Source organism: Labrus mixtus, chromosome 9, assembly GCF_963584025.1.
Source record: "Labrus mixtus chromosome 9, fLabMix1.1, whole genome shotgun sequence".
NCBI lineage: Eukaryota > Metazoa > Chordata > Actinopteri > Labriformes > Labridae > Labrus > Labrus mixtus.
Window position 1 is genome coordinate 28,658,527 of NC_083620.1, and position 22,332 is coordinate 28,680,858.

At 42.7% G+C, this 22,332-nt stretch overlaps 1 protein-coding gene, 1 long non-coding RNA gene and 5 other non-coding genes across 7 annotated transcripts; all 7 read left to right on the forward strand.

The window, feature by feature from the left end:
* Positions 1 to 9,174: 9,174 nt before the first annotated feature.
* On the forward strand, positions 9,175 to 13,923 carry LOC132980874 (uncharacterized). Its single transcript, XR_009674209.1, has 2 exons — positions 9,175 to 9,266; positions 12,509 to 13,923. It is a non-coding gene; the product is annotated as an uncharacterized LOC132980874 (long non-coding RNA).
* A 1,752-nt stretch (positions 13,924 to 15,675) lies between these two features.
* On the forward strand, positions 15,676 to 22,081 carry rps3 (ribosomal protein S3). Its single transcript, XM_061047263.1, has 7 exons — positions 15,676 to 15,768; positions 17,161 to 17,291; positions 17,653 to 17,746; positions 18,502 to 18,596; positions 19,916 to 20,103; positions 21,190 to 21,392; positions 22,004 to 22,081. Exons 1-6 carry the CDS (start codon positions 15,739 to 15,741, stop codon positions 21,387 to 21,389), a joined length of 738 nt encoding a protein of 245 aa, XP_060903246.1. The 5' UTR covers positions 15,676 to 15,738; the 3' UTR covers positions 21,390 to 21,392; positions 22,004 to 22,081.
* On the forward strand, positions 17,386 to 17,536 carry LOC132981324 (small nucleolar RNA SNORD15). The gene has a single exon (XR_009674548.1). It is a non-coding gene; the product is annotated as a small nucleolar RNA SNORD15 (small nucleolar RNA).
* Positions 18,169 to 18,317, forward strand: LOC132981323 (small nucleolar RNA SNORD15). Its single transcript, XR_009674547.1, has one exon. It is a non-coding gene; the product is annotated as a small nucleolar RNA SNORD15 (small nucleolar RNA).
* Positions 19,309 to 19,457, forward strand: LOC132981322 (small nucleolar RNA SNORD15). Its single transcript, XR_009674546.1, has one exon. It is a non-coding gene; the product is annotated as a small nucleolar RNA SNORD15 (small nucleolar RNA).
* On the forward strand, positions 20,221 to 20,370 carry LOC132981320 (small nucleolar RNA SNORD15). The gene has a single exon (XR_009674544.1). It is a non-coding gene; the product is annotated as a small nucleolar RNA SNORD15 (small nucleolar RNA).
* LOC132981321 (small nucleolar RNA SNORD15) lies at positions 21,712 to 21,858 on the forward strand. Its single transcript, XR_009674545.1, has one exon. It is a non-coding gene; the product is annotated as a small nucleolar RNA SNORD15 (small nucleolar RNA).
* Positions 22,082 to 22,332: the final 251 nt, after the last annotated feature.

Genomic DNA, 22,332 nt, shown 5'->3' on the forward strand with positions numbered 1-22,332 from the left:
CCTCCTCCTCCTCTTCCTCTTCCTTGTCCTTGTCCTCCTCCTCTTCCTCATACTCCTCCTCCTCCTCCTCCTCCTCCTCATACTCCTCCTCCTCCACTTCCTCTTCCTCCTCCTCCTCCTCCTCCTCTTCCTCCTCCTTCTCCTCCTCCTACTCCTCCTCCTCCTCTTCCTCTTCTTCCTTGTCCTCGTCCTCCTCCTCTTCCTCTTCCTCTTCCTCTTCCTCTTCCTCTTCCTCCTCCTCTTCCTCTCCTTCCTCCTCCTCCTCTTCCTCCTCTTCCTCCTCTTCTTCTTCCTCTTCCTCTTCCTCTTCCTCCTCAGAGGAAGTGAGAAATTTTCACTTCCTGCTTCAATCAAACACATTGTCTTTGTTTTCTAATGAATGCACCGAGAAGGTTAATTCAACTAAATCTGATCAAATAAGATCCTGTTCTTGAAGTCTGCCAAATTGTGATGCATAGGTAGCATACGTTTAAAGTTTTAGCGAGCTGCTTTCTGGCTCCTCCAAAGTACTTTTGGGGGCCTCTAAGGTCCAACACCTGCAGGGTAAGGTGAAGGGGTCTGCTCTGCTGGGGCAACCTCTGTCACCTCTCAGACAGAAGTGTGATTCACTCGTAGTTTTACCGTCTGAACATAATGAAAGAGTCAGCTGGACAGGGTGAGTGAGAGATTCATTTGAAGTTTGTGTGAAATTAAAATATGTAACAGACAGGTGAGAGAGAGAGCGAGTGACAGAAGAGAGGGCGAGCTACTTTGTTAAACCATGCAGACAAAGTTCATTCATCCTGCGTGACTGAGCACCGACGGAACACTCTCCCATTAAAAACACAATTTAATGAACAGTCACTCACCTGCACACACACAACGCGCTCACACACCTGCACACACACAACGCGCTCACACACCTGCACACACACAACGCGCTCACACACCTGCACACACACAACGCGCTCACACACCTGCACACACACAACGCGCTCACACACCTGCACACACAACGCACTCACACACCTGCACACACACGACGTGCTCACACACCGGTACATGCAGCGCTGCTACCTCAGGCTGAAAGGAAAGGGCACTCACCATTAAATCACACTGTTCAAAGAACCTTTAAAGAACACACACACACACACACACACACTCACACACACACTCACTCACACACACACTCACTCACACACACTCTCACACTCACACACACACACTCACACACTCACCCAACATGCCTCACACACTGATTCACTGACTAACACACCCCTCTCTCGTTGTAAATGGTTATTATTTATGGTTGTTGTTGTAAACTTAACATCGAGTAGTTTAAATCGACGTTTCCCTTGTTCATGTCAGGCCTTAAGAGCGAGATCCTGACAATGATAAAAGAAGATCGTGGATGATCGTAGACGATGACAGACGATGACAGATGAAAACAAACAATGATCAACAATGATAGAAGATGATAGAAGATGATAGAAGATGATAGAAGATGATAGAAGATGATCAATGATGACAAACATGATGATTACCGATTACTGAGAGACGATGATCGATGTTGAGCGACTATTATGGATGATGACAGATGATTACGGAGTACGGACCGTGATAGATGATGATTGTTGATCTGTGATCGACTGCGGGTTATTCCCCCTGCCTAGTAACGACTGATCGGAGTATTGTGGCATGTCAAACTGTCCAATAAACTTTCAGAAATGTAAACAGTTTAAATAATTCTCACTGATGGCCATAAAATAAATAGATATGTCAGTGTTCCCTCATGTGTTTCTGTACTGAGGAACATTCTTCATAATAATGATGTAAAACTTTTAAATGAGGATTTAAACGTTACTATGTCAGGATCATAAACAGCAGAATAAGAGTTTAAACAGACCAACAACACGATGTGTACATACAGCATGTTTACATCTGTAGTTACTGTATGAAAGAAAGTCGACCTGCATTGATTTTAACATGAAACAAACACACAGGTGTTAGCAGCTCGACCTGTCAGTGTGTGAGTGTGTGTGTGTGTGAGTGTGTGAGTGTGTGAGTGTGTGTGCAGCATGTTGTGTGAGTGTGTGAGTGTGTGAGTGTGTGTGCAGCATGTTGTGTGAGTGTGTGAGTGTGTGAGTGTGTGTGTGAGTGTGTGAGTGTGTGAGTGTGTGAGTGTGTGTGCAGCATGTTGTGTGAGTGTGTGAGTGTGTGAGTGTGTGTGTGAGTGTGTGAGTGTGTGAGTGTGTGTGTGAGTGTGTGAGTGTGTGAGTGTGTGTGCAGCATGTTGTGTGAGTGTGTGAGTGTGTGAGTGTGTGTGAGTGTGTGAGTGTGTGAGTGTGTGAGTGTGTGTGTGAGTGTGTGAGTGTGTGAGTGTGTGTGTGAGTGTGTGAGTGTGTGAGTGTGTGTGCAGCATGTTGTACGTTGTAAAACTAAACTAACAAAATCAAACTACAACAAAACATAGTGGCGTGAGAAGCTGTGGTGACGGTGTGACACTGAGAGAGAGAATGAGAGGATGATCTTTAAGAGCCTCCACCCGGGACACAAACACACACACACACACACACACACACACACACACACACACACACACACACAGACACACAAACACACAGACACACACACACACACACAGAATGGAAAAAACATTACAGCAGGCAGGAGGGCCGTCATGATCACCAATTATCTTCAATCATTATCTATCATTATCGTCTTATTTCAATGTCTGACTAACTACACAACATGTAGCTAGTATGCTAAGCTAACCTTTAAGTGTGGTCATAAAGCCTCTGTTCCTCTGGTCTCTAAACTAATGACAAAATAACTCACACTCATCAGCTGACAGTTCTTTGATAATATTTTTCTAGAAATGTTCGACTTTCTTCTGAATTCAAAATGCTGCTTTGCTTGTTAATTATTTAGAATGAAAGTGTATCACAATATTACCTTTTGGTTTCTCTGCACACTTTGGGAGAATAAATCCCTTTCATCACATTATGTTACATTTTTCCTCCGCTTACAAACGAGCCGGGTCTCCCTCCCTCCCTTCAGTCATTTTGCTTGATTTTTAATGAGTTTGTTTTTGTTTTCATGTCTTCTCTTCTTTTTCATTTCTGACTTCAAGGTCATTTTGTTTTGTCTGTCATCCGCCGCCATAACTTTTTCTCTTTATCTCGTAATATTCCTGCCAACAATTTTTTCAGTCCCAAATTGAGACGTACACCCCGATCCTCCTGAGGTATCAGTAAAAGCTCGGGGGGGATTTTCTCGTCTTCACACAATTTACGAGGTGTTTCTTTTCTTCTTATCTCCGTGTGAATTGAAATATATTGCTGCTTTATCGTCCGTTTGGATGGAGAGTCAGCGGGATGCTTTAAGGTGAGAGCAGCACATTTCCCCATGACACTGAAAGATAAGGAACCGCTCGTCTGGACCTCTTTTTGGTTCACGTCCTTTGAGCCACGAGCCAAATAAACTTTTGAAGGAATTTTCTTATTTGTTTTATTTTAAAACGTCAGTCACCTTTCCTTCAGTGATCATTTCTTTTTAACATTTACAGGCTGTTTCTTTTAACTGTCTGTGTGTCTTCTTAAAAATCATATAGTTGGTTTTCTCTTCTGTCTTCACTCTCCAGTTGCTCCATCTTCATTTTTTATCTTCCGTCTCTTCTCTCTCCCTCCATTTTGCTTTTTCTTCTCCCAGTTATCCCTCCGCTCTTACACTATTCCTCCTCATTATTTAATCCTTTTTGTATCTCCACCTTCACACTGTCCCTCCTCGCCCTGCTGTAATAACACACCTCCCATCTGAGCACACACACTTCGTCATGCATGCAATCACACACAGACACACACACACACAGACACACACACACACACACAGACACACACACACACACACACACACACACACACACACACACACACAAACACACACACACACACACACACACACACACAAACACACACACACACACACACACACACACACACACACACACACACACACACACACACACAAACACACACACACACACACACACACACACACAAACACACACACACACACACACACACACACAGACACACACACACACACACACACACACACAGACACACACACACACACACACACACACACACACACACACACACACACGAACACACACACACACACACACACACACACACACACAAACACACACACACACACACACACACACACACACACACACACACACACACACACACACACACACACACACACACATGCACAAGCACTCCATTTCCGTCCCATGGAAGCAATCTCAGCCTCTTTAAGCATTTGTTGTGGGTTTAATATCCACCGTACACTCCCGGGATGAAACACACAAACACACACTCTCACAACGTACTCACATGAAGAGGCAATCTGAACACGCCCGCTCTCTCTCTCTCTCTCTCGTCCATACGAACTGAGCTGGTCAGTGTGACTCACCGCTCCTTCACATACCATCAGTAACCTCTCCCACTGGATACACACACACATACACACACACACACACACACACACACACACACACACATGAACTCAGAGATACACACTGGACTCTCTCAACAGTCAGTAGATTAGCCGCCATTTACAGAACAATTGTGCAGATGAGCATCAAACCCGTGACCCTTCATGTAGCACCACAGGCGGGTCAAGCTGCCGCTTCTCCTCTGAATCATTTTAACATCTGCTCCATGGAAAAGCATCTCTGTGATCCCGACCTTTTCTGTTCGTCCAGTGTCTTTTCTGCCAAAAACTCTACGTATTACATCTTCAAGTTTACGATCCTGACACATTATGGGGTCCAGTGATGTCATAGCAACAAGAAAGAACTGGTAGTCGGGGCCTTGGAGTAGGCTACATAACATGCTATGGCTAAAATACAGAAAAAACATATTGATATAAACAAAGGGTCTTAATGACTTATAGGGTTGAGAGGTATGTTTTGTGTTACTCCAGTAGACTTTTCAGCCAATAGCTGCGAATTAGACTGGTTAAACTGCTGGGTAACAGAAACATTTGTGGAGTTGAGGATCTACTTCTGTCTCAACTGGACAGTTAGTTTGTGTTATTTTGTGACCCCTGTATATTTAAAATTTAAATGTCTGACGCTTAGGTTAACAATCTGAGCCTGTCAGGGACAAAAACAAGAACTCATAGTGGATGTTTGATCGGGCACATTTGTCCCCAAGGATTACACTGCAGGCTTTAAATCAGTCCACCAGTGCAACTCCAAAACGTTGTGTTCTAAGTGTCATTTAGACCTCAAAACATGGAGCAAACAGCCAACGTTTCAATACCAGAATTGCCTTTCAATCTAACACCAGATATATCAAAGGTTCAACTTTACTTACTGTAGGAAGATTTACATAAATACATCAGTAAAATCCCTTAAAGGTACAGTTTGTAAATCCCACCACCAGGGGGCTCTCAATCAAACCAATAACTAAAAAAGATGATGTCGAGGCTGGCGGGGAATCATGGGAGTGATTCTCTCTGCTACTCCCCTCCCCTTCCTCAATGAAAACAAACTCAGAGTCGACCGTAGTCATGACGACCGGGCGAAACCGACCTGAGGAAGAGAATTTGTTTACAGACGAGCTAATGTATCCGAGTATAATTTACATGACGTTATTTTATCACAGCAGCTCAAACAGCAACAGAACGGCAGCTTTCAGTAGCAGCTCACGCTTCATTAGGCCGTGTTCACACTGCTTTCAGCGCCTTCTGAGCGCTTATTCGCAAGTGTTCTGTAACCTTAACAACAGGATCTAGTCTGCGGTGCAACCGCGCCGGAGCACAACGCATCAATTTAACACAAAAAAGAACAAACGGGACAGGAAGTCAGACACCGATACAACATTAAAACATCCGGTTTATTTTCAGAATAACACCCTCCGTTTTGACGGTTCAGAAAAATGATCTTTTGTGTGTTTGTTTACGTGTTTATAAGGTTTTTATTGAGTTTTATACCACGAACATCGTATTATCTCGTGCTGTCGCGAGTGAATCTGTTAAATTACCACAGAAATTCCTGTGTTTCCGTACTCCAGCTGTCCGGCTGTGCTCTCCGTGCTGCGTACTGAGAACACAGCCGGTGGGTGTTGACGGATGAGGATGCACGGTCCCGTAACAGACCGGAGCGGACACGCAATGCACACATATCTGGTGGAAGTTTGCTGTTTTTTGGGCACAGGTAACGTGGGACGTAGGTTACTACTCGTCCTGATTGGTCAGCTGTCAGAAAGGCGCTTGACGTCACCCAGCGCTTTTCTGAAAAGTTGAAATAATTCAACTGAAAAAGGCGTCGGGCGCAGCGCTTTTTGAAAAGGCGTCATCCTTTTTCATTTTTCCATAGGCTTGTATGTAAAAAAGGCTCTGGCAATTGAAAAAAGAAGTCAAGTGTGAACACGGCCTTATGCTCTCAGCGCCGTCTTTGACGTAACATCCGGTGTTTCCACGGCAACGATAAACATGACAAGGCACATCCCAATATAACTATAAAATTAGAGATTTATCTGGCTCGGAAATATTTGAGGTGATGTCTCGACAAAAAAAAAATATATAACAAAGGTTTAGTCCATTTTTAATTAACTTAGATATTTTTGTGTAAAATTCTACATGTTGTACCTTTAAATATTTTAGTAATAGTGTGTACTAGAGCAACAGTAAGCAATGAAGCAGGGCACCATGGGAAATAGAGTTCAGAGCATGTAGGCCTTTAGAAGAGGAACTTTGAATTCATGTCATTCAATGTGACTGTTTTTCTGACAACACTGTTTAACAGCACACGTACCTGAAAGGACACATTTACATTTTATACTATACACACACTTTCTCCTCTCAGCGATTACCTCAGGAAGGGAAGGAGAGGGCAGAGAAAGCTCAGCAGACCCAGGCAGATATCATCACTGAGAGCTCTTTGAAGCCACGAGGCATCAGGGCCTCGTTCACCTCTCCCCCCCCCCCCCCCCCCCCCCCTCTTTTTATTCTCCCAGTGTGGCGCCGAGCAGCAGGACAGCACAGTGACTAAACTGTTAGCGACTGCCAGAGCGTCCACTGAGGTTGCAGCCGTGGAGTCACAGTGACACCTGGTGGTCACAGAGTGAAGTGCAGTGGGTTTATGGGAGTTTTGATTTTTACTTGCATGTATCCAAGGAGAGTAGAGGCACTTTGTTGTTTATATCAGACACACAGCATTTAAAATAAATATCTCTGTTATAAACTCACATGTCCACACACCCTGCAGCCTTCAGGAAAACTAAAGGTTCATGGAGATCACAAGAAGTGTTCCCTCTTTCAGGTTAAAGTCTGTTTGATATCTTTCTTTCCTCCAGATAAATCTTGTGATTGCTCTGAACGATAAAGTCTGGCTCTGCTGTCTCTATTTTTACACGATGGCCTGTGAATAAAATGTTCAGCGAAAAATCGCCACCGGCTTCATAAACCCTTTGACTAAAATGAAACAAAGTCATTTTAATCTCCTGAGAGAGAGCGAGTTCGAGTGTGTGAGGAGAGGAAGCAGAGAGAGAGAGTAGAAGAAGCGCAGACGGACAGATTGAGAAAAGAGAGAGAGACAGAAGTGAGGATTATGGACTTACATTTAGTTAGTGAGACAGGGAGAGGACAATAAAAAAAAAAAAACAAACAGAGAGAAGTACAGATGAGTCACCGAGCCTGGAGACACGGTTATTGACAAGAAAAAGATGGAGGGATGAAGAGAGATGGAAAGAGAATGAAAACTCAGGGATGGCGAGGAGGTAGAGGAGTGGATGGAGAGAAAAAGATCTGGAGGAGATTGAACACGAAGAGGACGAGTAGAAGTCTGCAAACAGAAAGCTGAGGGCTGGATTTGCAGCTTACAGCCCAAAAGACACGGGGGAGATTGGAAATCTATCCGTCAAAGCTATCATTGATTCATCCTTTATCTTCTGCTTTAAACTTTTGTTTATTAAACGGTCAGACAAAGAGTCATTTGAAGACGTCGCTGTGGATTTTCCAGGCTTGGGATCTGCTTTCTTTTACATTAAATATGAAATACTTCTTCTGCAACAGGTTAGGTGCATGTGTGAACAACAAATTAAGGAAATTTCAGCGGCAGCCTGTCGTTCTACAATTCACTTAGCAGACGCTTTTATCCAAAACGACGTACATCAGAGAGTAAGAACAACACAAGCAAGGATCTATAAAAAAGGGAACAATGTCAGTAAGAGCAAACGATCAGCTTTGAGTCTGATTGGACACACAGGTGCTGACAGGAAGTGACCAGAGGCAAAGCACAACATTGAGGGCAGTTCTTGAGAGCTCTAATCAGTATAGAAACCATCTTATAAGTCGTCGTTATCAAACAAAAACCATCGTCATTACCATCATCATCATCAATAATATGGAGACCATCATCATTAAGTTAGTAGGTATTCATGAAAGAGCTGGGTCTTTAGCTTTTTCTTAAAGGTGCAGAGGGACTCTGCAGATCACATGGAGTTTGGAAGTTCATTCCACCACCGGGGGGCGACAGAGGAGAAGAGTCTAGTCAGAGACTTAGGACCCTGTTGTGAAGGTTGGATCAGACCCTTTCACTGTCATACATGTGTAGAAACAGATGATTCACTTCTGATAACTAGGAGTTGACCAACATGCCTCTAAACGTACCATCAAATCCTGAATATAAATCACACCAGGAAGACGTATAGTCTGCTTCAGTGGAGAAAAGGTTCAAACTGTCTTCCTGACAGATGCTTCAAATTGCATTCAACAAAGTCCACAGCGTGCAGTTTGTGGTCAGCCTCGTAGCTCTTTCTGGCAACTAGCAGACCGTGTTGTGTTTTAAAAGTTATTAAATCGATCTTAAAATCAATCTTGTATTTAAAGGGCAGCCAATGAAGGGAGGAAAGGGGTTTAAGTCGGCACTCAGAGAAGATGGATTGTTGAAAAAACTTGCAGGATTTACTTTTTTTTAAAGACTAATTTGGGGCTTTTAGCCTTCATTTGATAGGACAGTGGCTTGAGTAGGCAATCAGGAGAAGGAGTGGAGAATGACATGAAGGAAAGGAACCAAAGGTCAGAGTTCAAGGAGAACTATAGCATCCGTACATGAGGTGCTACCTAACCACTAGGCCATCCGCGCCCCAACCTGCAGGACTTATAACAGATATTTAAAGTTCTGTCTGTCAGCGTTCTAACTCCATATTCTTGGTTTTTTTTTAGATTTTCTTACATTTGGCTTCACAGCGCTGGAGGGAGAAGAGGTGAGACATGACACACACACACACACACACACACACACACACACACACACACACACACACACACACACAGGTGAGGAGAGGGTGTCCACTGATTGTTCGAGCACAGCAGCCTGAATTTAACAACTTAAAGGGAAAGACAGGTGGAAACATGCCTGGCATACTTTAACAGGGGCGATCAGAGAGAGAGAGAGAGAGAGAGAGAGCAGCAGTCAGCAGCCATTAGCAGATGTGGAGTCAGTCTGCCTCTAAGTGCTCTGTAAATATCTGCTGCCTTAGTAAACAACATTACTCCTCTTTATTGGTCCATTATATAAAAGCCTGATCCCCCACAGTATGCAGATTGGTGTCGCTCCATTATGTAAGCTCTCTCTCTCTCTCTCTCTCTCTCTCTCTCTGACACTTATGTAAGCTGTGTCCTCCACTCCTCCTCTTGTCTTCTCCCTCTCTTCACGTCTCCATCACTTCCTCGCTCTCTCTTCACTTTTTTTAACACCTTATGACTCCTTTTTGCTCGTCCTGCTTTTTCTTCCCTTCTCTCTCTCTCTCTCCTCATCTTTCTTCTTCTTCTTCTACTTCTCTCCTCCTCTCTCAATGCACCATCCAACTTTCTCCTCTCTCTCTCTCTCGCCTCCTCCTCCTCCTCCTGTAATTTCTTTCCCTTCTGCTCCATTTACTCCTTTCTTTTTCCTCCTCTTCAGTCCTCTTTTCTTCTCCCTCTCCCCCACCTCTACTTACCTCCTGCTCCACTCTTCCTCTCCTCTCTCGCTCCATGCATCTCCTCTCGTTACTCTCCTACTTCCTCTCTTGTTTTGTCCTCTTTTCCTTCCTCTCCTCCTCTCTCTATTATTCCTCCTGTTTCCTTCTTTTTTCTCCACTCTCCCTCTCCTCTCCTCACATCGTTTCCCCTCCTCTCTTTTTTATCCTCATATATCTCTACTTCCTCCACTCTTTCCTCTTTACTTTTGTCCTCCCTTCTCATGCAACATTTAACCCCCCTGTTTGGATCCCTTCTGTCTCCTTTGTCCCTATTTTTGCCTCCTGGTTTTGGTCTCTTTACCCTCTCATCTTCTTGTTTCTTCGACCTCACATTTTCTCCTCCATCTTTTTCCTCATCTCCGCTTGCTCTTGTCACCTTTAGTCTCTTCTCCAGTTTCCCACCTTGTTTTGTCTCCTCCGTCCCCGCTCTCAGTCTCTTCTCTTCCTCTCTGTGATCATTGTTGATTTCAGTCAGCTGTTTTCCAGGAGTCTGGAAGCTCTTTGTTACATTTAATGATGTACCAGCAATGCTCAGCTACATAACAACCACCACTAGATGGCACTAAATCCTACATACTGGTCTGTAAAACATGTTAAAGGTCCAATCAGTGAGATGTGTAGTGAGTGAAATGATAAAGGTATCTTACTATCTGATCAGACATTAAGGAAACATGTTGAAGTGCTGGCTTCTCTGACAACAATGCAGCAGCCAGTATGTCCTCCTTCTAACTTTAGATTCTGCTCCTGAATGCTCTGGATTTGTTTGGACCAGAGAAGGTAGGCGCTTTTAAGACCCCCCCCCCCCCCCCCCCCCCATGCTTTTGAAAAATGGAGAGAGGTTAGAACACAGAAAGGTTTACAGACCCATGCAGAGCTGGATAAACACTGAAGCTTCAGAGTCCACCACATGGTGACCTGTGTGAGCATCGACTCTAGAGAGGAGGGGGGGGGGGGAGACAGCTCTCTATGATGTTTAGGATTTGGACTGCAGTACCCATTTCAAACACTAGGTGTCAGAGTTACATACTGCTCCTTTAATAAATGTTGTTTTTATAGGGATCAAATTTCTTTAAAACTGGATTAATTTATATCAAAAGGTATTTCATTTCTCTGAAAGCACATTCAGTTTTCAATTTCACACAATTGTAGTAAAAGGATGAAACTATCTGCCAAGTCTCCTGTGAGTGTTGACAATGAGATTTTATTCATAACAACTTACAACATGTCCCTGATTTTCTATAATTCTCCTCCTCAACATAAATCTCATTCATTTATATTGAATACACTTGTACAGCCGTCGGCTGATATAATAAAAGTTAAACAGCATCAATTTATTTAAATTACCTCCCTGTGCTCCACAGTGCAGCGTTAGCATCTGTTTTAAGTCCAGACAAAGAGAAGTGTATTGTTTGCCCACGCTCTGTTTTTTCAAGTACACGTCTAAAAGAGTCTGTGGGCGTCAGGGAGGTCGTTTTCCAAACCAAAGAATATTCAGGACACAAGATTTCAAGCCTAAAGTCTGCAGGAGTCGTTCAATCTGTGTCTGCATCCTCAGAGCACGCAGCCGGAGAGGAAATGAGCCCTGACAAATGTAAAGTGAGGAGGTTAAAAAAAACAAGCTGCATAAGAAGATACTCAATGAACCCAAACACTGTGAGAAATAACTCGACAAGAGGCCAACTGATGGAAAACAAGCGTGAATAAAACTCCAAACTTAATTTAATACTTTTAATGTGTTAATCTACTGAACGTCTCTGCTCCACTAAACTTATTTATTTTTCATATTTTATTAATCCCTGAGGGAAATTCTGTTTTACACTCTGTTGTTTTAGAGACATGCTTCTCACACACCCGAATAACACACACATGCACAAACAGGAGCTGCGGACATGAATTAATGGAGTGAGGGAACGCGGCAGAGCTGCTGGGGTGTCGGTGCCTTGCTCAAGGGCACCTCAGCAATACTCAGGAAGTGACCCTTGACCTGGCACCTCTCCAGCTACTAGTCCAACTTCCATATTTTAGTCCACACAGGGACCCAACCCAAGTCCCTACAGACTGAGCTTCTGCCGCCCCCCAAGGGTTAAATATAAAATGCATCCATCCATTATCAGTACCGGGGCTGGAGCTAATTCCAAACATGCAAACTCCACAGGGATTCAAACCAGGAATCTCCTCGCTGTGAGACAACAGCACTAAAAACTGCAGCACTGTGCAGCCATAAACATAAAATGCTATACTTAAAGTAAACATGATCATTTTGATTTAAAAACCAAAATAACAAGAAGCTTTAGAAAAAAAATACTAAATGAAATCATGGAAATAAAAATTAAGAAAACTCTGACAATATGTTTTTCAGTTTAATAGTACTAAAACTTTTCATTTTGATACTGGAGTATATTGTGTTAAATGTCCATATTTATAGGTCTACAGATGCTGGAATCTCTTTTTAATCAGAGTGTATCTCCCTCTCTTGTCTCCTTTAGGTGCACCCACGGGATGCTCGGTCACATCCTGCTCGTTGGCCTTGCTGATCAGGTGTAGACCCCCCAGAGACAAACTCTGCGCACTGATACCACCTCGTAGAACCAGACAGGATGCGATCCAGTTTGCATCCGGGCGAGGATAAACAGCCCGTCATTCATCCTTCATACGTCTCCAGCGTCGCTGGGATCGGATATGTTGGACACGCTCCGGGCTCTGAACCCTGCTCATGTCTGGTGCTTGAAAAACCTTGGATCAGACAAATCAGAGTGAACACAGTTTTGGAAAATCTCTATTTGTTTTTCTGAAGGAAGCATCCGGATGATCTGACGAGGCTTTAAAGGGTGTCGAATGGATTACGTCTCTGCGTTTTGACAGTTTGAATCCACGCGGATGCTAAAATGTGGCTCGGGGAATACATTGAATGGATTACTTTGGATTTTTGGCAAACCAATTTTGTGACATCTTTTTCAGGATGTTATGGTTTGTCTATGATCAGTGGCACCGCTCCTCTCTTTCCCCATCATACAGTCACATGCCAAAGGATTACTGCAGTATTATGACAGCATTATTTCAATAACGGGGGGAGGAATATACCGACTTTTAAAAAAAAAAAGCACACCTCTCTTATGTCTCTCTCATGTTGGGCCTTGGAGTGAAAACACGAGCACATTGTCAACCTTTTGTCTCAAAGCATCAATATTAACAAACGAACAAACTTTTCTGGCACTTTGTTTTCATCTCTTCCCCTCCTCGCTCTCTCTCTCTCTCTTTCTCTCTTTCTCTCGCTCTCATTTTCATGAACAACTGAATCGTATACTCTCAAGTATAACCAGACTTCTGGCTCCGAATGACTTAGAAAATGTTGAAATAATCAGTGTGTTTGCGTCCATGGTGGATTGGTTCTCTGTGTGTCGGAGTATTGAAAAAAAACAACCTTGAGTGTCCCGAGAACAGAGCCTTGAGGAACACCATCGAGGCTAAACTAAAGCACAGACGCCTGCCCGACTGTACATTCGATGGTGGTTTTTTGGAAACACCCATATGAAACAATGGTGAACTTTACCATAAGTGTTCCTATTACTACAAGCTGGCATTCGAGAACGTTAAGTGTTTATCGCGATATTAAAAAGATGGCCAGCAGAACTTGCGCTGTCCCTCCCCCGTTCCTTCCCTCCCTCCCTCCCTCCCTCCCTTCCTCCCTTCTCCCTTTGCCGTTTGACAGTGTCTGTGTTTGTATGTGACATACACCTTACAGTCTTCGATGGTTTGATACCCATGATTTACTTTGAGTATAACGGAACAAGTGACCACAATAAGGAGAAAACACGACAACATGCGAAACGGGGATTTTATGCTTTCATAGATACAATTATGTGGATTTATAATGAAATAAAAAGGTATTTTTCTTGGAGAATGTGTTTGTGTTGTTATTGACGGTTCATCAGAACTCTTTTTATTCTTCATTTTGTTTATGAGAAAATGTTGCCTGTGAAGTCTGCTTTTGTACAATAACTTTATTTATATCGCACTTACTTACACTTACATGTTACCTGTGCCCCAATTAAAGGACAATCGCCCAATGACGAATCCCCTCATACAAACCCCGCCCCCCATGCCCCACTGGTAAGTTACATAACCTACCATATGGCCCCCTAGTTGCCACAGCAACCCAAACAGCCCTGTCAGACTCAGGCTCAACCATGCGAGCCAACCGGGCAGTGGGTCCTGCTGGAGGATCCCAGGCAGCGGTCCGGTTCATGGGGAGTCAGCAGATCCCAGATATACGGAGGGGCCTGGCAGTTTAATACTTTAAAGAAATTAAAATCAATTTCAAAACTAATAGGTCGCCGGAGAAGGGCATCAAGGACATTATAAAAGTTCATTTGTAATTCTTTACAACTTAGAATTTATTAGGGCTGTAAATTTGTTTAATTTAGTAATGCTGCCATTTCCAACAAAATCAGTTTTTCAATCTATATCAACAGAAGTATGACTCATTATTTAAACCCCATGAAGCAACAAATCCTCTTTACATTTCCTAGTTGTACATCCTTGATTTCTTTCGTCGCCTCCTCTCCATGCATTTTGTTTCCTCCCACCTGAGATGTGAGCGTGTCTGTTGCATGAACATGACAGTGCTCATTAAAACCTTTATGTTTGTGTGAATGCTTTGTATACTCCGACTGTGTGTCAGGCTCTTCTACAGGTGACAGAAACGCTTCCTTAAAGGTTACATCCGTGCATCCTCACCCATGGCTTTTTCCAGGAGACAAGAGGAACGACAAAGGTGAGGCGATATACAGATCAAGAGCTACTACTCAAAACTGAATCGACATTCTAGGCTACTTTGTTTCAGCATGCTTCAGTATGTTCGGTAAACTATGTTAAATAATACATCTGTAGTCCTTTGGGAGGTAATAATGTAAAAAAAAAATCAATTACTGGACACCTCAGAGGACAGTCTACAACACAACACACAGAAACACTCTCAGTTTTACATACAAAACGGACACGTTTGTGACGGTACAAATAACAGAACCACATACATATATTATCAGAAGTTGCCATGGGTTACAGAGCTTTCTTGCGTTAATGTAGTTCATTTTTTTGACCACCAGAGGGCAGGATGTACCCGTATCAGAAATACTTTATTCATCACCAGGGGAAATTTGGTCGTTACAGAAGCTCTTACACACAATAGAGCAGTAGAGCTATAATAATATTAATGCAAATATGAATGAAATAAGGAATGTAAATAAGAGACAAAGCAATAAGTACAGGAAAGAGTTTGAAGACGTACTGCTATGCACTAAGATTATGATTTGAATTAGCTCTGCAAAAATATCAGCTCCGTTAATTATCATCAAGCCAGATATAATCTATATTCCAGGGAATTAAACTTTTTTTTTCAGATAATAAGATGTTATAAAGTACATTTCTCTACTTTTTGACTTTCTGAATTACTTTGATCATAACATTGATGAAACCCGCTACATTATTATTTTAATTTAATTTAATTATATATATTTTATGTTAAGTTATTTTATTTTAAGTTATTATATATATAAGTATTGTTAATTTGGAGACTTGGTTTATCGATAAAATCCAGCGTTTGACTACAAGTCCCAGCAGCGGCCCCGCTTTGGACATCACCGGAAGTTAACTCTGTTGGTATAAATTCATTTCCGCATCCGTTCAGGTTCCTTTCCTGTCTACGGCCTATTGGAAGATGGCGGTGCAAATCTCCAAGAAGAGGAAGGTTAGCGCTGTTTTATCCGTGTTTTTCTCCTCTGGCGGCGGCTTTATGTGAAAATATCGTCATGTATGTTGAGAGAATATACTTTTAAGTCCACGATGGTGTTAGTTGAGCTTGTCCGACCCCGTTACGGAGAGGATTAGACCCGATGCTGCCGGCGCCGCGTCCTCCTCATTTGGCGAGCTAACATGGGGGGGCATGAGACCCGCAGACATGAGCCCAATACTCGGTTAAAAACTCTCCGTGGAGTTCCGTTAAAAGCTGTTTTACCTGTTTTATCAGACTCGGTTCACCTGTCTCTCTATATTTGTGTTAATTATTATTATTTTTGAACGTTAATGTAGCTTCACGGCTAACGGACAGGCGGCTAATTCACCTGCAGATAAATGTGAGTGTTTTAACTCTCAGCAGTGTGCAGCTTTATTTATAAATAATCAGTGGAACAGATTCTCATTCCATTTACACAACTTTGTATTGTGTTATACCTCTTCTTTAACACTTAAATAAGATGATCAAAACTCATATTTCAGTAAATAAACTTAAGTAAAGGTGGATATTCTAATGAATGAAAGCTGCAGTAAACGACTCTTTTAGTAATTGAGTATTCTTGGGACTATTCTGGTGATTAAATCTAATATGTTAAGAAATCGCGCATGTTCAGCCATATTTGTCGATTAAATCCCTTACTTTATTCTATAGTAATAGTTATATATAAGATAAATCAATCCAGGTCCCCAGGATGAACTAACTTAGTTTACCTTTTGGTAAATGAATTAAAATATTTTAAAAGTTGTCTTAACATGTTCTGTAGTAATTGTAAAATATATGCTTATGTCCACTTTAATAGTCTAAATAACCACTGACACGTCTTAACATTTTAGTTGGGACTTTCAGACAAGTTGAAATACTTCAATCAAATGTTCATGTGGATTTAAATTTACATTCTTGATATGGATTTATTTGTGTGCGTTTCATCTTTCATGTTACAGCAGCTATTATAATATTCCTAATAGGAGTCACCTGGTGAGAAAGGCGATCGTAGTCAGTGGCATAGTCATAGTTCAATTCCACAACGGCTCCTTATTTAAGCTCAGGTGACATCACACATGTTCATATTGATCCCGCTACATTGTAATATTGGTGTCCCAGTTTCAGCGTTGCAGAAGCATGAGAGCGTGATAAACTGGGAGCTCCACAACTTCAGCATCTTGAACTGGCAGTCTGATCAGTGCTATCGAGTCTCGTATGAATTCTGAAAAGCACTTACGTTATGCAGTGCCTAAAGAGAACACATTTTTCTATTTGGGTCTCAAAAAGCCTCACTTTTTATGATTTTTTTTAAAGTGTGTGTGATATCCCTCAGGAAGATAGTCTGACCCTGTGCTCCCTCCACAGTTCGTCTCAGACGGTATCTTCAAGGCCGAGCTGAACGAGTTCCTGACTCGCGAGCTTGCTGAGGATGGTTACTCCGGTGTGGAGGTGCGTGTGACTCCAACCAGGACTGAGATCATCATCCTGGCCACAAGGTGAGAAAACTTCATTTAGGATAAAACACATGGTGGCGGTCCTGTGTTGGTACTGTAACAGGTGATTAGGAGCGCACACTTACTGAATCTTTCCTTTCTATGATGATACGATGACGAGACAGAACAGGACTCATTCTGTTTCTGGGAGTTGCTGGTTCAGGTCCACGTTCTGTGGTCCTGCCCCAGCTCCTCAGATCAGGGAGTCCTTTTCATGTGAAGACAAAAGAGGCATTTGTCTGAGAAGGGTCGAACAATCAGGAGCTGATATTTTAAAAACTAGTTTATGTTTGAACTTTGACGATTGCAAACTTTTACGTCTGGTGATATTTTCTAACTTTGTGAATCTTTAATCGTCTTTCAGAACCCAGAATGTTCTGGGAGAGAAGGGCCGTCGGATCAGAGAGCTGACCGCTGTGGTCCAGAAGAGGTTTGGCTTCCCCGAGGGCAGCGTTGAGGTAAGAGAAGATTCACCATTAAACAAATTATTTTGGTAGTTTTAGTTGTCATTAAATGCATTAGCAATGAGTTTTACTATTAAGAGATTCATTTGTGTGCCATTCTTGATACTTTTTGCTCCCTTATGTACAAAAATGGTTTAAAGTTAATGTTGACAAACTTGTTCAACACTTAATTTATGTAAACACGGTAGGCAAATGTGTTTGTCTTTGAACAGATTGTTGCATGCTTGCTAAAGAAAGTTACAAGACGAACATGGTCGTCGCTGTCAGAGCTGCACAGATGTCACTTGAACCTTTAAACTGAATTTAAAGTCTCTTTAAATCTCTTTACTCTCTACCTCTCTTATTTTGGTTTATAAAATAAACATTCTGGTAATAACAGAGTTGGATTAAAGGCTTCAGATTCTTAGGCGTCCTCCCTTCAGTGATGATACGATGACGAGACAGAACAGGACTCATACTGTTTCTGAGGGTTGCTGGTTCAGGTCCACGTTCTGTGGTCCTGCTCCAGCTCCTCAGATCAGGGAGTCCTTTTCATGTGAAGACAAGAGGCATTTGTCTGAGAAGGGTCGAACAATCAGGAGTGTGTTACGTTTCAGTAGCGAGGTTTTTCTCATCACTGCTGCTTTATTTTAAAAAGCGAAGTCGAGCAAGTGTAGACAATTCTCCATATTTTTAAAGATAGTTAAATGTGAGGATTCAGAAGCCTGTGCAGGATGTTTGACTAAGCTATCTCTCTCCCTCTCTTTTAGCTGTATGCTGAAAAAGTTGCCACCCGTGGTCTGTGCGCCATCGCTCAGGCAGAGTCTCTGCGCTACAAGCTGCTGGGAGGTCTGGCTGTGCGTAGGTATGTACCGCTGTTACATCTGTAGGTGCAGATGTTGTTATTTAAGGAGACTTCACACACTGTTGTTTTTCACACCTGCATGCATCTCCAGATAGTTCTTGAAGATTTCAGGTGGACAGCCCCTGAAATCTTCCTCATTTGCTTGTTCACACATGCACCTCACAGCGGGAGACTGTCCTGTCAGACGGGAGGGAGGGGGCGTCTCAGGAGGAAACATATTGGGAAAATAAGCGACATAGCAGTGGCAGAAGACGCAATAGATCCCGCTATATGATGTTACAACGACGATCACAATATTTAAAAAAAGTAGAGAAGAACATAATGAAGATGTTTCATGATGTGCACAGAGATCCCATCGGTTGTGCTCGTGCAGTCTGTGGTTTTGCGCTGGTTTTAGGATGATATATAACGATTTTTGTTAATATAAATGTTCAATAAAAGTGTGATAAATTTCAACATGTAATTATACCATCCAACCACTGGGAAACAGGGTTTTTTGATTATAGTTTGTCATGTTCTTACAATAAAGAAATGAAGTCATAATTAACCATCTGGTTTCTTCAACTTTCACTCAGGAACAAAAATCAGCTTTTAAATTTGAAAGAAAAAATTGGCAATTATCGATATCGACTGAAATGACATTTATTATCGTGATAACATTTTTTGTCATATCGCCCCGGCCTATACTGAATATTTACCGAAATTTGAGTCCCTTCAGTGATGATACGATGACGAGTCGGAGCTGGACTCACTCTGGTTCTGCTGGTTTCTGGTTCAGAGTCACGTTCTGTGGTTCTGCTCCGGATCCTCAGAGCGGGGAGTCTTTTCGAGTGAAGACATCGAGGCATTTGTCTGAGAAGGGTTTAAGCTGCACATGAACTTTTTTTGGGGGGGTGGTGCCTCAAATAACAAAACCAGTGGCATTATCCTGCATTTCACTGTTTTCTTCTTGAATACGTGTTCTTATACGTTCATGATATGAAGGCAAAAACTGTCACCCTGACTCCTTTGGTCACACTTCTCCAACAGGGAAAGTCTCCCGCTGTGGGGTGCATGTGTGAACAGTCAACTTGGGAAGATGTTGGTGGCAGGAGTGCATGTGTTAAAGGCTTCAGTGATGAATGTCAAACTGCCAACTCATCATATAACATTTAACCACATGGAAAATACAGTCTTACTGGACAAAAGTGACATTTGTTACATGCAGGATTTACCTGTGGTAGTTGGTAAAGAGAATAGGAAATGGTTCCACAGTGCAGGAAAGGACAGCCTGATTTACTAAAATCCTGTTTCTCTCTCTCTCTCTCTCTCTCTCTCAGGGCTTGCTATGGTGTTCTGAGGTTCATCATGGAGAGCGGCGCCAAGGGTTGCGAGGTTGTTGTGTCCGGCAAGCTGAGAGGTCAGAGGGCCAAGTCCATGAAGTTTGTGGACGGCCTGATGATCCACAGCGGTGACCCCGTCAACTACTACGTCGACACAGCTGTCCGCCACGTCCTGCTGCGACAGGGTGAGTAACAGAGACACTCGAGACATAACAGATGTCACTTTCTTTGGTTTATGAAATATACATCCTGGTGATTTGTAAAGTTGGATCACATGGCTTCAGATTCTAAGAGCGTCCTCCCTTCAGTGATGATACGATGACGAGACAGAACAGGACTCATACTGTTTCTGAGGGTTGCTGGTTCAGGTCCACGTTCTGTGGTCCTGCTCCAGCTCCTCAGATCAGGGAGTCCTTTTCATGTGAAGACACAGAGGCATTTGTCTGAGAAGGGTGCAGGATATAAAGTGTCATGTCCTCAATGAACAAAGTAGTTATCATCCTCAACATAAAAATGGTATGCAGCGTCTGATGGCACCATGCCGACGCGTCATTTTTTGAGGTTTAAGCACACAGGAGGCACAGATCACCAGGGCCGTTTGTGGGACTTTTCAAAGGAAATTATCAACAATTTAATAAGTACTGGAGGGCGGTCATTTTTTTTATTCAAGATTTTAAAAATTCATTTGAACCTCGGGGAGAAAGATCACATTCAAACTGCGATGAGCTGTCTGAGGTAGTTTGGTGTTTGATCCAGCAGAGGGCGCTCTCAGCATATCTTGATCATTGCATGATCTCTTGGCCTTAATAAAGGCAAACTGTATGAGGAGACTCCTCTCTCTGCAGACTGCAGCCAACAGGCTTCAGTAGATCGATACAAACCCGCTAATGTTTGTGTGTACCAGGAACATCTGTTAGTTCTGAACAGATGTTCTGGTCTGCAGGTAATCTTGTAAATGAAGAGAGCTGCACTTGATTTTGAATGTGTTTGTTACCATGTCATATTCTAAATTAGTTTGAAGTTGATTTCTTTTTTGAAGTGTGAGCGCATATTTCAAGAACTCTGGATGTACCTTGAACATTTCCCTCGACATTCATACAGTGAGATTAAATTTGAGTCGTATAGATTTTAACAATGTCATGCACGGATTTCTAAAAACTGTAAATGTGTCATTAGAAGTCCTTTAAGTCCCTGCTGCTTTGATCCCCTGATAAAGCAGAGTGATGCTTTGTGAGTCAGTACATTGATGAGAGTATTTATCCATCCTCCAGGTGTGCTCGGCATCAAGGTGAAGATCATGCTGCCCTGGGACCCCAGCGGTAAGATCGGCCCCAAGAAGCCCCTGCCCGATCACGTCAGCATCGTGGAGCCCAAGGAGGAGCAGCTGCCCACCACACCCATTTCTGAGCAGAAGGGGGCCAAGCCAGAGGCGCCCGTCATGCCCCAGGGAACACCCGTGCCCACTGCATAAAAGGTTAAGAGACCGCAGGGGCCAGTCATCACATTCTACCATTTCTTTACTATTCTCTAACTTTGAAGCAGTGTGTGAATATGACGTTATTCTGGAGATTTGACAGTGGAAAGATTTAGAAACCAGGGAGAGGTAGAGTGGGGAATGACATGCAGGAAAGGCGTTTTAGGTCAGATTTGAACCCAGGCCGCCCGCTTCTGTCGACATTATTGTGAATGATGATGCCTGTGTTGATGTTTTAGGGAATTGAAGATTAGTAAACCGTCAGATTAGATGAAATAAAACAGACGAGAGGTGTTATATATAGACCCAGTTTTTGTCCCTTCAGTGATGATACGATGACGAGTCGGAGCTGGACTCACTGGTTCTGCTGGTTTCTGGTTCAGAGTCACGTTCTGTGGTTCTGCTCCGGTACCTCAGAGCGGGGAGTCTTTTCGAGTGAAGACATCGAGGCATTTGTCTGAGAAGGTTTCAAGCAGCATACGAAGGGTTCTAAAAGAAGGCCTTTAAATGATCACATGACGCTGTTCCAGTCAGAAGAAAAGACTCGATTTAAGAGTGTGACGGTGTTTTTGTGTTTGCTGAAAGTAACGTCTTTTATTTTTGTCTTTGCAGGTTTTTCGATCGTCGGCCTGATGGAAGCGAGACCCTGATGATTTTTGTGTACAAAACAATAAAATCTGGAAAATACACTTTGAAAATGCTGTTGTCAGTTTGTCATGGAGGATTACTCGAATGTTTTAATACCTTTTTTATAAAATGTCCAAGTGACAAAGAAATAGAGACACTCCTGGTGCACCATGAAGCTTAGATGTATTATCCAGACCAGGTCCTAAAAATGTGCAAATCTTATATTTCCATCGTGTTTTTGGTATAAGGACAGTTGACACGTGAAGTTTCAAGAGAAATAAAATAATTTAAGCATCGTGCAGAAGAAGAAAGT

Coding starts and splice junctions, on each gene's coding strand:
- rps3 (XM_061047263.1), top strand. CDS start 15,739: ATGGCGGTGCAAATCTCCAAGAAGAGGAAG. Junction 15,769..17,160: donor AAATCTCCAAGAAGAGGAAG/GTTAGCGCTGTT, acceptor CTCCCTCCACAG/TTCGTCTCAGACGGTATCTT. Junction 17,747..18,501: donor TCCCCGAGGGCAGCGTTGAG/GTAAGAGAAGAT, acceptor CCTCTCTTTTAG/CTGTATGCTGAAAAAGTTGC.